Source organism: Phyllostomus hastatus, unplaced genomic scaffold, assembly GCF_019186645.2.
Source record: "Phyllostomus hastatus isolate PE091 unplaced genomic scaffold, TTU_PhHast_1.1 phas_scaffold_12, whole genome shotgun sequence".
Taxonomy (NCBI): domain Eukaryota; kingdom Metazoa; phylum Chordata; class Mammalia; order Chiroptera; family Phyllostomidae; genus Phyllostomus; species Phyllostomus hastatus.
The window spans coordinates 12,466,213-12,479,677 of NW_025334007.1; the positions used below are offsets into that span (position 1 = coordinate 12,466,213).

The 13,465-nt window shown below is 43.3% G+C and overlaps 1 protein-coding gene across 4 annotated transcripts in view; it reads left to right on the forward strand.

Annotated features, from left to right (window-relative positions):
* Positions 1 to 13,465, forward strand: part of PHKA2 (phosphorylase kinase regulatory subunit alpha 2) — a 60,195-nt gene that overhangs the window by 19,988 nt on the left and 26,742 nt on the right. For all 4 annotated transcript variants that reach the window (XM_045855805.1, XM_045855809.1, XM_045855807.1 and 1 more), the window contains 8 exons: positions 1,324 to 1,470; positions 2,975 to 3,028; positions 3,640 to 3,762; positions 6,507 to 6,602; positions 9,752 to 9,859; positions 10,232 to 10,310; positions 11,650 to 11,784; positions 12,682 to 12,791. In XM_045855805.1, the coding sequence (XP_045711761.1) occupies positions 1,324 to 1,470; positions 2,975 to 3,028; positions 3,640 to 3,762; positions 6,507 to 6,602; positions 9,752 to 9,859; positions 10,232 to 10,310; positions 11,650 to 11,784; positions 12,682 to 12,791 (852 nt within the window). The remainder of the gene's footprint in view (positions 1 to 1,323; positions 1,471 to 2,974; positions 3,029 to 3,639; positions 3,763 to 6,506; positions 6,603 to 9,751; positions 9,860 to 10,231; positions 10,311 to 11,649; positions 11,785 to 12,681; positions 12,792 to 13,465) is intronic.

Here is a 13,465-nt window from a genome sequence, read left to right on the forward strand (position 1 = left end):
ATGGGTAATGATGGAGAGATGAGATGGGAAAAGTGGCAAATTAGCAGAACCTCCATAAAATCCAGATCAAAGAAAGGAATGATTTTGATGCAGATTAGGGAACTTCATTAAGCAGACAGTAAGTCACCAACTACTGGCCAATCAGCAACCTCTTATTTAGTGAGGGCCCACTGTGTGCTAGGGCTGTGGGAGTCAGATACATAACAACTTGTAAGCAGAGAGTTTCCAGTGGGAGTATATATGTTTCCAGGCAGAGAGAGCCCGCGGAAGAGTGACTAAAGAACTAGGCTTGGGGTGAGGGGTCAGTTGACTATAGAAAGTGAATTTTTATTCTGAAGCTGAAAGATTCTCCCCATTTTTATCCCACTCTCCAGCTCACTCCATTTCCCCCCATTAAATAGTCCTTAGTGGAGAATCTGCAATTTCTTGAGTTATGGTTTAATAGAATCAAGCTGGTGTGTGTCTTGATAGATATGTAGTCTAATGGAAATTCTGTAAGCTTTGTAGCCAGCTGGGCCTGGGTGGGAATCCTAGATCTGTTGCATACTAGCTGCATTCCTTTAGGTATGCGTCTTTGTACTCACAGTACATGTGCAGACTGGATGTACTACCTGAATTCCTTCTTCATATGGATGATTTAATAAGCTTATGTTTGCAGGTGTCTAGCACCATTTCTATATATGTTGAATCTCGTGATTAGCTTCCCCTTACCAAACTTTTCCTTATAATCTCAACTTCCTTTAGTTTACAGTGCCTAATCCAACCACTTTATAATTGAGGCCACATTATAGTATCGCTAAGTAACCCATTCTCTCTAGGACTAAACTAATTCTGTTGTTTACCATTTTGCCTAAGTATTCTTGTGATCTTCTGGATCTGACTTTTTCTTTAAGTGGTTTCTCAGTCACCCTGTCCAACTGGTCACATTCCGTGGAACCAGACATTTCTCTGTACTGGCCCTGTATGTGTGTTCTTCTCTATCTCTGCCTTCACAGACGGGACATCCTAGCCTATTGACACAGGTAGCCCTTAGTTCCTCCCTGTGTGTCCTGAGGCCCACTGCAGTCAACAAAAGTCATGAAGGAAGGGAGACAAGCAGTTCTCAGCTCAGGCTGCAGGCAGTACTGTGTTCTCCCTGGCCCCTTATTCTTCCCCAAGGAGTAGGAATCATTGGCTGGGTGGGCAAGGTAGCCCATCAGGAGTCATGCTGGGACATAGCTTTAATTATTTGAATGTTCCTTTGGGACTAAGGTCATGATCTCTAGACATCGTCTGTAACTATTATTGCTTCCAAGGTTAAAGCCACCTCTGTTTTTCATTCAGTCTATTCTGTTCTCCATGCTGCCAAGAGCATCGACATCTAAAGAGATTGACGCTGGACTTCTTTCTATTATTTCTTTCCCGGCCTTTGCAGTGGAAGATATGAATCTTGTGAATGTGACCAAAAATGAAATTATTTCCAAGCTCCAGGTAAGGGTTGGTCACACTGGTGCCATTCTGCCCTGAGTTAAGTGCCACTTTCACACTATGATTTGGAGCAGCTCTCTCAGGCCTCAGTTCTCCATGAGGTCAATGGCTTGGTTTGTCTAAGTGGTCTGTCTCATGGAGTGAGATATCTAAAGCTGAGTCTACAGGTGAAAAACTAAGTCTCTGAGTGATCAAGTGCTTGCTCCTCTTCCTAAGTAGCGAGCTTGAACTCAAGCCACCATCTTTGAACCCCAATTCATACCACTCCTGTACTTCTGAGGAAGAGCTGCTTAACCATTTAAAGATCACAAAGACTCTTTTGAAAATGTATTGAAAGCTATCTCGTCCCTTCCAGAAAAAAATACACACGTTCCAATATCCTCAAACTTTACATACAACATCAGGAGACTTTGGTAATCCCAAAATTAAATTGAGGTTTAAAAAAAGGCCCTGCTCCGAGTAACTAGGGAAGTATGACACATTACACCAAAGTGAGAATGTTATTAAATATTCCAGCCAACTGAAGTTATCAGTGAAATTATCCAAGAATGTAACTTTTCTAAGGCAAAATCCATGTATTTATGATCTTACTTAGATTCCATGAAAAATGCTTTTAGCTCTTGGAAACAAGAGGTTTAAGGGTCTCCAATCACATCCCCAAAAGAGGGTGGCTGTCTTAGTCAGGGTTCAGTGGAGAAAAAGGAACCCCTTTAGATAGTTGAGGCAGGCAGAGAGTTCATACAGGGAATGAAGCGTTCAAAGGGGAGCAGATTCTGGGCTGGGCCTCCCACAGCAGGCCGGGGCTGGCCACTAGGGGTGTGCTTGCCTCCACAGCCCTCCCTAGAGCAGCCCAAACGCACTCAAGAAACTGGAAAATGGTCACCCAAAGCTGCCATTCCAGGGGTTAGGAAGGCAGACTAAGAGAGCACCACGACTGCCATATTTTCCTGACACTCAGGAAGCTGAAGAGGAAGGAACACTGGAGCCTGCAGCGGGCAAACCAGCAGTGACAGCCCTAAGCCTCAGGAAGTCCCACGTGCCTCCCTGTCAGGCTTGCAGATTGCAGGGCTTCTGCGCACCCAAAGCCTAAGGGCAAGAAGTCCAGAATGTCCTTTTAGCTTTCCAGTCTCTCAAGTAGAAGCAGTCCAATCCAAGTATCTGAATGGTGGCTTCTCCAAGCAGTGAGGGTTCCTTTGCATCTTTGTATGATATAACAAATCAGGATGAAAGGCCGGTCATTCGCTGAACTCTCAGTAATTACTCTCATACCTCTCATAGTCTTATGTAATGTTTTGGCATTTCCTTCCAAACACCCATCAAACCTGGATTTACTTTGCTTAGGACTTAAAAATAACTTTTTGTACTGATAGCAAAGAACATTTGGTAGACATTTTTTTACTAAAAGATTCATGAGAAAGGGGGTGGACTGTTGGCTGGAATTAAAATGAAAAGGCAAAGAAATTCTTCTAATTACCTCAAATGTACTTATTTTTCTTTTTCTTCTTAGGGGCGTTACGGATGCTGTCGCTTCCTTCGAGATGGCTATAAAACCCCAAGAGAGGTTGTATTTAAATAATGTTTCTTATGATTTTTAAAGTGCTTCATATCTAAGTTGCCACTGTGGTGTTCTCCCTCTATTGATTATAATTACATGTTAGAATATTGGAAAGGGAAGTCTTAATTTTGGAGTCAAAAAGCCTGGAGTTAGGCAACAGAATAGTAAGATCATCAGGAGGACAGCAAGCTGGTGGTTTAAAACCAGCTTGTAGACAAGGACAAACAGTTCTGTGTGGCTCACACAGTTTTTTAAATACCAACCCTGGCCGCCTCCTTGGGTTTCTTTGCCATAGTGACTGATACTTGTATAATGATATGAATAAAACAGTCTGCCAAGCACTGTGGGAGACAAATTGCTATTTATTTGTTGGAAATATAGGAAGCTTAATATAATAAGCTACCAAGGAGTCTTGTGGACATTTCTGCTTTACATTTATGAAATTTTACCATGGAAAACTGCCAAAAATAGCATCTCCCCATTATAGCAGAATTCTAATTGTACCAACCTCAAAAGCTGCATTGAAACAGACACACCAGGGAAGCCCAGAGAGGTACAATGATGTTATGTATGTAATCTGACATCACCTTTTAGAAGGTTTACCTATTTGATTCCAGGACCCAAATCGATTGCATTATGACCCTGCTGAACTGAAGCTCTTTGAAAACATTGAATGTGAATGGCCCGTGTTCTGGACGTATTTTATAATAGATGGGGTCTTCAGTGGTGATGCCGTTCAGGTGAGACAGTGTTGGGTTTTGTGTTGATAATCAGCATCTTCATTCCACTGGTATGCTGATTGTTATTAGAACATAAGGTTATGCAAAAAAATTTTAAAGATTTTATTTATTTATTTTTAGAGAGAGGGGAAGGGAGGGAGAGAAACATCAATGAGTGCTTGCCTCTCACACACCCCCCACTGGAGACCTGGTCCACAACCCAGGGATGGGCCCTGACTGGGAATCGAACCAGTGACCCATTGATTTACAGGCTGACACTTAGTCCACTGAGCCACACCAGCCAGGGCAAGGTTATGCCAGAATTTAGGGCACCAGTTCAATGATCTGTTGCCACTTAAACTTTCCCAAAACTTAGCGAATTAAAACAATAACTTTTTTATTTATTTGCTGGAGATTCTGCTATTTGTGCAGGGCTCAGCAGGGGCAGGTTGTCCCTGCTTCACCTGGTGTCAGCTGGGATCATTCAGTGGGGGGCTGGAGCATCCACTTCTGCGATGTCCTCACTTAAATGGCTGACAACTTGATGCTGCCTGTTGACTGAGAGCTCAGCTGGGCTATTGGCCTGGACTTTGGTTCTCCACGTGGCTAGCTTGCACTTCTCACAGCATTTTGGTCTCTGGCGAGCTAGGCTTTTTTATGAGGTGGTCCTCTTCCACTAGAAAGCAAAAGCAAAAGCCACCAACCTTTCTCAAGGCCTAGATCTGGATCTAGCAGATTGTCATTTCTGTTGCATTCTGCTGTTTAAAGGGCCATCCCACAGTCAAGGGGAGGAGACTACACAAAGGCTTGAAGGAGGTGGGTTCATCGGGGAGCACCAAACAGTCCACCACAGACAGGTTTTGTTGCTGCTCCTGTTCTCTTCAGATCAGCTGATGGTTTTGCTGTATTGAGCTGTAGTTTATCAGCTGATGTTTTGTTTACTATAACAGCCTCGAACTGACCTCCCTTCCTCCAGCCTCTCTCCCTGCTGTTTCTCCACACCTTGCCAAGGTGATCTTATTAAAGGGCAAATCAGATTATCTACTGCCTTGCTTCAAAGCATTGAATGGCTTCCTGTTTGTTTTGGGGATGAAATACAGGTCTTCCTGTGTTTTGTAGAGTCCTACAAGATCTGACCCTCGTTTTCCCCACTGTAGCCCAATTTCTTACTACTTACTTCCTTTCTTAACTTCTGTGATCCAAGCACATCGAAACCCTTTTAATCCCAACAACAGATCCTGCTGTCTCTCTCTCTCCTGAAATGCCCGACTGCCCCTCCCTCCTCCACTTGATTCATTGTAAGTGCCTGTTCTTTCAGAAAGCTTTCTCTGACCCTAGAAGTTGGGTCAGGTGCCCCTTTTATATGCCCATGGCTCTTATAGCAGCATGGCACCTGTAACTGTATTTAATCTCCAACTTACCTGTCAAAGGACCCTGGCAAAGGTAGTCTCTATCCAGTTTGCTAACATACGCCCTGTGCCTAGTATACATAGTAAGTGCCTGGTAATTATTTGTTAATACAGCATTCATTTGTTCAGGACAGGTTCCTTCGGCATTTGCTGCCATGCGTACTTCGGTGAGCAGAACTGACCTGTCTTGTAAAGCTCATGTAAATGACTGATGAACTCAAACTTTTGCCACTTTTTTAACCCGCTCATATGTGCCACTTTTTTTAGTCTGTTTGAATCCCATGTTCTGGGGCGGGGTGAGCAATCTAGGATTTATTTTAGTTTTCGAAAGCTGCCTCTGCTCAGGAACGCTGGGGTGGGGGGTGCTGCAACAAGCTTGAAATGTTCCTGTGTCCCCATTTGTTCATTCCTACTCTTATGGTGTAGTGATTATCTTGAGTCTTTCTACCCCAGAACTGAAAGATCTCAAAAGGATTGAGTTGGAATTTCAATTGTGGACAAGGTTGACAATGATCAAAAATAAACAAACAAAAAACTAAGGAGACAAAAAAGACTGTACTTAGTACCTTATTTTCTAGGTCTCACAGAATTAACTACCCTTATGTCTATGCTGTCTCTTTCACTTGCTGCCCAATGACATTTAACAAAATAATGCACCCCTGGTCAGGCTTTGCCATCTATAAATTTCTAAAGAAAAGAAAAATGAGATCTGGGAAATGTTTGGGCTTTCCAAAGATGAAATGTGTTAAATAGCTGGGTGACTGGGAAAGGGCTTTTTCCCCTTTTCTTCTTTTCCCTTTTAGTACTTAGCTTTTTATCAGCACATTTCTAACTTAATGGAAATGTTTACACCAACAGCTTGCATTATATTGAGTAACATATCCTAAAAACAGGGGTACATGGATCATAGTACATGTAATTTTTTCCTCACACCAGATTCATTCAGTAAATGTTTCTTGATCAATGCATATCTGAATGAGGGCCTTTTAGTGGAGAGCTGCCCATGGGTGGAAATGGGATGCCCCACTTAAGATCTGGCCTCCACTCTAGGAAGCTTGTTGTCTAGCTGGTGAAACAAAGTTTAAATGTGTGAGAAGTTAAGAGTGAAATATTCAACTCATGAGTTACAGACAACACGGAGAAGACCAGTTGTGTTTAGCTTCTCCTAACACTTGCTGTCAACAAGATTCCCTGTTGCTCCTGCATTCCTGGAGCTGAAGGTATTTGTGCAGTTTCTTGGCTCTGTGTCCTCCTTCTAATCTGTTTGTTGCCAAGAGAGCTGTTTTTCTGTGTTGCGCTGCTATTATAGCAGTGAGGACCCCTCTTTCATACTGTGGGCGATGGGCTATTTTCCAGGTCCAAGAATACCGAGAGGCCCTGGAGGGAATATTAATCAGGGGCAAGAATGGGATCCACCTGGTGCCAGAACTCTACGCCATCCCACCGAACAAGGTAACCAGGCACTGCTTGTCGAGGACAAAGCAAGTTGGTGCTCGGTCTTTTCTTACTTTCTATCCCCCTTCCATACCTAACACTTTTTTTTCTCCAGGAGAAGTGATTTATAAAGCCTTTGGTAGTGTTCCTAGGTGTCACAGGAGTTACAGCTTTGGAGCCATGCTTGAGAAGAGGTGCTCAAGTGATGCATCAGTTGAGGACCTTCAGAGGTGACCTGTCCCTCACCTGAGCCCAAGGCCGCATGAGCCCTAAAATGCACAGAACACTGTTGGGCACCATGCTCTCCACACGTACCCACAGAAGAATGGGGATACTTGAGAACCTCTTCCTTTGAGTCAGGCCATTCCAGAGCTAGAGCTCAAGTAATCAAGGCATTCTTTATCAGGGAGAGAAATTTTCCTACAGGTAGTTTTGTTCTATCCAGTTTCCTAAATTGGGCCATGATGGACTGATACATCTTGGTGGAAATATTCCCCTCTACGTGTCTTGTTTTTAGGAAAAGAGAATTCTTAATTCAAGGCTATTTGTCCTTCGGATGTTCCTGTTGCTTCAAAGCTTCATTATTGCATTTGCAGGAGGAACAGAGAGCAGCGTCTTCTCCCTAACTGAGAGGGCCTGCAGGAGATCATAACCCAGCAGAAGCTGTCGTGCCACAGCTTGGGTTAGGGGTTCTGTGGTTGAATCAGGCCCACAAGCACACGGTCAGGGCAGTGGTGTGGCCTCTACAATTGTGTGCCTCCACCCAGAGAGGCTGTGGAACCTGCTAGAGCTAAGACACTGCTGAGCTCGCCCTGGAAGCAGACCCCAGGGTCAGGGCCTCCCTACAGCCCCGCACTGCCTCCTAATGGGTGGTACATTTCCAGGTGGGAGAGAGTCCTCACTGTACAGATCAGGCCATGAAGCCTACAAGGGCTCTTTTCTCTCTTAAGTGTGCAACACCTAGATGTCCTGCCAATGTATTAATTTTACTATGAGTGATACATGTGTTGCTGGGGAGGGACCGATGGTGGGATCTGGGTAGTTATCTTCCAGCAACTACATGTTCAGGGTGCCCCCTTTTCAGTACTGAGACATTTGTCAGAACAAATTAGTAATGGGAGATCGTTTGGAACCTGGAAGCAGAACAAAGGGAAATCAATGATCTCAGGAATATTTTACCTGTTTTGTGACAGAAAATAACCATCCATCTGTGTTCTCCTAAAAGGTACATATTCCTGACTATAGAAAATGCTGGCTGTTATAAGCTATACTTTTTCTTCTGATGAACAGTGCTGGCTATACATTGTAAAAAGTTGCTCTGCAACTTCTGTCTTCTAAACTACACTCTGACCTTTGGGTTTCTACTTGGCATGACAACACCCTTTATCCAGTGCATTTTATACATAAGCAAGGCACTGATTTTGAACACTATTTTATGTTGACCACGTTTTATGTTGGCTGCTTCCAGAGGACAGCTGGGAAGGTTCACCCATCACACCAATGACATGTAAAAACCACTGCACACAGGGGGCCACCCAGACCCATATGCCACTTTGTGCAAATTAAAAAAAGGACCTCATCCTTGGAGTGGCCGCAGCCCCAGGCCAATGCGGCATCCAGCCTGGATTTCAGCCTCAGTCATTTCCTCAGCCAGATGTGCTTGTGCAAAAAGCATCACCATCTATGCAACCCTCCATTGGACAGCTTGAGACTAACGCAAGTGTGCCCAGCAGATATGTATCAAGCAGCTGCTCTAGGCCAGGCGCCAGGCTAGGTCCAGTAGCACAGAAGGGTTACAATGCCAGCTCTACCTCTGCAGGCTTGCAGGCCACTGGGGGTCGGAGGAGTTAGTCAGAGGATGGAGGGCAGACACAGTAGTGGAGGTGGCAAAGTCCTGGTGTGGTAGAGAACCTGCCACACATCAGAAGGACTGGGGTGGACAAGGGGTAGAGACCTATGGGTGGCAGGAGGGCAGAGCCAGGCTGTCTTGTGATCTGGACTCCTTGTCTGCCTTATGTTCTCATTTCTAGATCTCATTCTAGATCTTTGCAGTCTTTCTGAACACTACTTACATTTTAATAGCTTTACCATACAATCTGATGGTAAAAGTAATTGTGCACACTGCAGAATATCCAGGACTCTGCTGAAAGAAGTAAATATCTGTCTTTAATCTTACTACTCAAAGATAACCACTCAGACATTTTGGAGATTCTCCTTCCACACTGTTACCCTATTTGATTATTTGATTACTGATGATGTTTAATCCTGTTTAGTTTACAAGCTTAAGGGCTACAGCAAATTTTTAAAATTTAACTAAATTTATTAATAACCCACAAAGAGGGAACGGCTCTCCTCGTGGTGTGATTTTCCTCTTTGGAGAAGGGTAAGTCTTTCCCATTTCCTTTCATTTAATAGCCTGATGTTTTTTTCTGAGAAAAATGTGGTCACTGACATTACCCTCAACCAATGTTGTAATGACTAAAAACCCAAAGGTCAGCATGGCATCTATAACAGAGGAAGTTGTAGACTAACTTCTACAATGTGTAGCCAGCACTATCCATCAGAACGAGAAATGGAGTTTATTTTAATGAGTCAAAAGCCCCCAATTAATTCAGCTTTTTGGGTCTCTGGTGGAAAATTTATGATCTCATAGTACAATTGTTTTTTTCTCAATCAATAGTGCCACCTTCTGGTAATTTTCTTGTGTGAGCACACAGAGTTGATGAACCCCTGGAGATAGATAGCAAGATAGAAGTCGAACTTCGCACTGCCATGGGAAGGCTGATGTTTTAGATCGCTGTACCTATAATGTAAGCATGAGCTGTGCAACTTCTTGTTGCCTACAGCTTTGCTCAGGGAAGGCAGGCCAGGCTTCCAGGGCCTCTCTGTCTGCCTTTTGCCATCAGTGTGCTTGTGGGCAGAGCACCGGCCTGGAACCAGGCCTAGATTTTAATTCGGCCTCTGCTGCTTTTATGTGTGACCGCCACCCCCACTCCCCAGGCAGGGGTTTAGCCTCCTCAGCCTCGCAGTTCCAGCTCTCACACAGAATTGGCCTGGAGGAGTGAATGAGTAGCACTTTGTAAATCATCAGTGTGCTTCCCAATGTTGGTAACATTGGCCTTTTTATCCTCTGACATTCTGACTTTAGGATTTTCTCTCTTTGCCAGGTAGATGAAGAATATAAGAATCCTCACACGGTAGACAGAGTTCCTCTGGGGAAGCTGCCCCATCTGTGGGGTCAGTCCTTGTACATTCTCAGCTCGCTGTTGGCAGAGGTAGGGGAATTGGGAGATGGGAAACCGGAAGAACACAGGGGCTCTCTGCCCATTGTGGCTGTGAGTGTCTTTGGCATCTTCATGGCTTTAAAGTCAGATGCTCTGGAAGTATTACTTACCATTGTTCTTTTTACTCACACAAGATGGTGGCACATTTGACTAGCCCTGGAGAGCTAGGTGCCAAAAACGTAATACATTTATTGGTGGTTATCTAAATGATTTCCTATGTTTCAGAGAAAAAGAAGCAATTGACTTGAAATATCTAAAGGAGTAAATACTGAATATTTTCAGCTCCCAAATATTTCACTTTCAAATTTATGTGAAATTTTAGTTAATCAGTATTTCATAGTGTTAATGCTCCTTTTTTCCTAGGGATTCCTTGCTGCTGGTGAAATTGATCCCCTAAATAGAAGATTTTCCACTTCTGTCAAACCTGATGTTGTAGTACAAGGTTTGTGAGTATGTTTACTATTCCTGTTTAACTTTCTAAAACCCATGTATTTTTTGCTTCAGTTTTTTAATTGAATTTATTGAGGTGATCTTGGTTAATAAAATTACAGGTTTCAGGTGTACAGTTCTATAATGTATCTTCTGTATATTGCATTGTGTGTTCACTATCCCAAGTCAAGTCTCCTTCCATCACCATTTATCCCCCCTTTTTATCCTCTTCTACCTCCCCTATCCCTCTTCCCCTCTGGTAGTCACTGTTGTCTGTGAGGTTTGGTTGTTGTTTTTTTTTTTTGCTTAATCCTTTCACCTTTCTCACCCAGTCTCCAACTCTCCTCTCTGACAGCTGTCAGCCTCTGTATTTATGAGTCTGTTTCTATTTTGGTCATTAGTTTATTTTGTTCATTAGATTCCACACATAAGTGAGATCATATGGTCTTTGTCTTTCTCTGACTGGCTTATTTCACTTAGCATAATGCTCTCCAGGTCCATCCATGCTGTCCCAAAAGGTAAGGTTTCTTTCTTTTTTATGGCCAAGTAATATTCCATTGTGCAAATGTACCACAGCTTTTTTTACCCACTCATCTACTGATGGGCACTTGGGCTGCTTCCAAATGCTGGCTATTATTGTAAATAACACTGCAGTGAACATAGGACTGCATATATTGTTTTAAATCAGTGTTTAGGGTTTCATCAGATACATTCCCATGGAACTATCTTATGACCCAGCGATTCCACTTCTGGAAAAACTCATGTATTTTTAATGCAAATTGTTCCCTAGTTTTCTCTTTCATTTTTAAAAAGTGTGTACATGTATATGTTTTGGCATATATTAATATGTAACATTGTAGTGCAACATATTACTCACATGTTTGTGGTGATGCAGGTGGCATGTGCTATCATGGGACCTATGTCCTTTGGGAACAGGGACACAAGCTTCTGCAGGTTCCTCCACACGGAGTTGTTTCCACTCTTGACCCATATGACAAGAACAGAAGACAGGTTTAGAATAAATGCAGACCCAGGGAAAGGCAAGACATCATTTGAGATGGGGTGATTTGACTTGAGATCTGTTGAAGACCATTTCAAGTCTCTTATCAGACTGTTTTGTGTGTTGTGCGTACTTCATAAATATGCATTGTGGGTGTTGGGCGGGCAAGGCCAGAGAGGACCAAGAAGAGCAGCAGTACAAGTGCTGTCATTTTCAAAGCCAGCCAGTGAGAGGAGAGCATGCTAATGTGTGTAGCACAGGCCAAGGGAGAAGTCAGGCCATGATGCATGTATCCACATGAGGACACAAGGGCCACACAGTAATGCACATTATATGCACCTCTTCTTCGCAGTTACTGTTCTGGCAGAAAACAACCACATTAAGGACTTGCTGAGGAAGCATGGGATAGATGTCCAGAGTATTGCTGACATTCACCCAATCCGCGTCCAACCAGGCCGGATCCTCAGTCACATATATGCCAAGCTTGGTAGGTTTGGGGAAATACGGTATTTTTTGGCCAGGAGGCATCTTGTTCTGGATTTTGGATCTAGGGCAGACTATGATATGTATACATTCTAAAGAACTGGGCAAAGCACTAAAACCTGTGGTCTGACCACTTCTATGTGAAGAGGAATGGGCAAACAAGCATGTTCTCCTCATGCTGGTTCAGTACATGCCATCACAGGTTGGCCATGAGATTTGCCACATCTGCTGTATGCTCTGCAGCCACCTTCGAAAATTCACTATTGGAACAGTCATTGTGTCTTGATAATGTTTCTAATTTTCATCTGTGCTCTCAGAAACTGCTCACTTACCCATTAGGATAGGAGGGGGTAGCCCTGACCAGCGTGGCTCAGTTGGTTGGTTGTCGGGTATGGTCCCACAAAGTGAAAGGTGGCCGGTTTGATTCCCAGTCAGGGCACATGTCTGGGTTGCAGGTCTGGTTCCCAGAGGGGACCTGTACCAGATCAATGTTTCCCTTGCACATCAATGTTTTTCTCCCTCTCTTTCTCCCTCCCTTCCCCTCTCTCTAAAAATAAATAAACAAAATCTTTTAAAAAATAAAATAGGAGGGGCTTTTCTTTACTTTTCCTAAAATGTGACTTTTTTGTTTAGTAAATTAAAAGCAAACACTAATAAAGTCCTTTCAATAGTTTTATTCCAGATAAGTTGAAGCAGGTGCTGTTTGTATACATGCATGAAAAGGGGGGTGGGTTTGTTTTCAATGTATCTTTGTCCCATTTACAGAAAGACAGTGGTGTTAGAAAAAACAAACCGCACAGTGGGTTGTGTACCATAAAAATAAGTTCAGTCTTAGCTGAAGTCAGTTGGACTAGATATTACTGTGTTGACTCTAACACCAAATTCTTTTTTTTTCTAACAGGACGAAATAAAAATATGAAATTGAGTGGGCGACCATATCGGCCCATTGGTGTGCTTGGAACATCTAAACTATATGTGATTAGGAACCAAATATTTACTTTTACACCTCAGGTGAGAAGAGCAGACCAGTAGCAAACCAACAAGCATCTTTCTACTAGGCTGTCTTTTCTGCCTGGTGAGCCACTTTAAATGTGGCAGAATGCGCATCCACGTGTTCAAATAGACACATATAAGATGACACCCATTACCTAGTACAATTCTTTACGCATACAAGGTGCTCAGTTAATGTGGCTTGACTTGAATTGAGTGTTATCACTTCCAGTCATGAGTAGCAGTGAAATTCCCATTGCTTTACAAAGTTGCTAGTAACATGTGACTTGACCCACAGTCCTTGTGTGCCTAAACACAAGAGTCCCTCACCCTTGCTTAAGTTGTCATCAGACCCTCTGTGTAATACATAGCCAGTCTGATTTTCAGGCCCCAACTCCCTTGGTGGGATCCTAAATATACTGATTATGGAACTTTCCTGCACAGTTTTTGTTTCCAAAGGAAACTAGTCCTGTGGACCCCAAACCAAACGTTTTCCATCCATTTGGGCAGTTAGAAAGACCAACTATAGTATCACTTTGTCAGCATGGAACATAACCCCCGCCCCACTACCTAGGCACACAGTCAGTCAGGGGTCCATAGCCCCAAGTTGCTCTTTTTTACCCTAACCCGCACTGCTCACTTACATCTTGTGAGTTATTTCCTTTCGCAACAATTTTTAAACCTGAGCATGGACT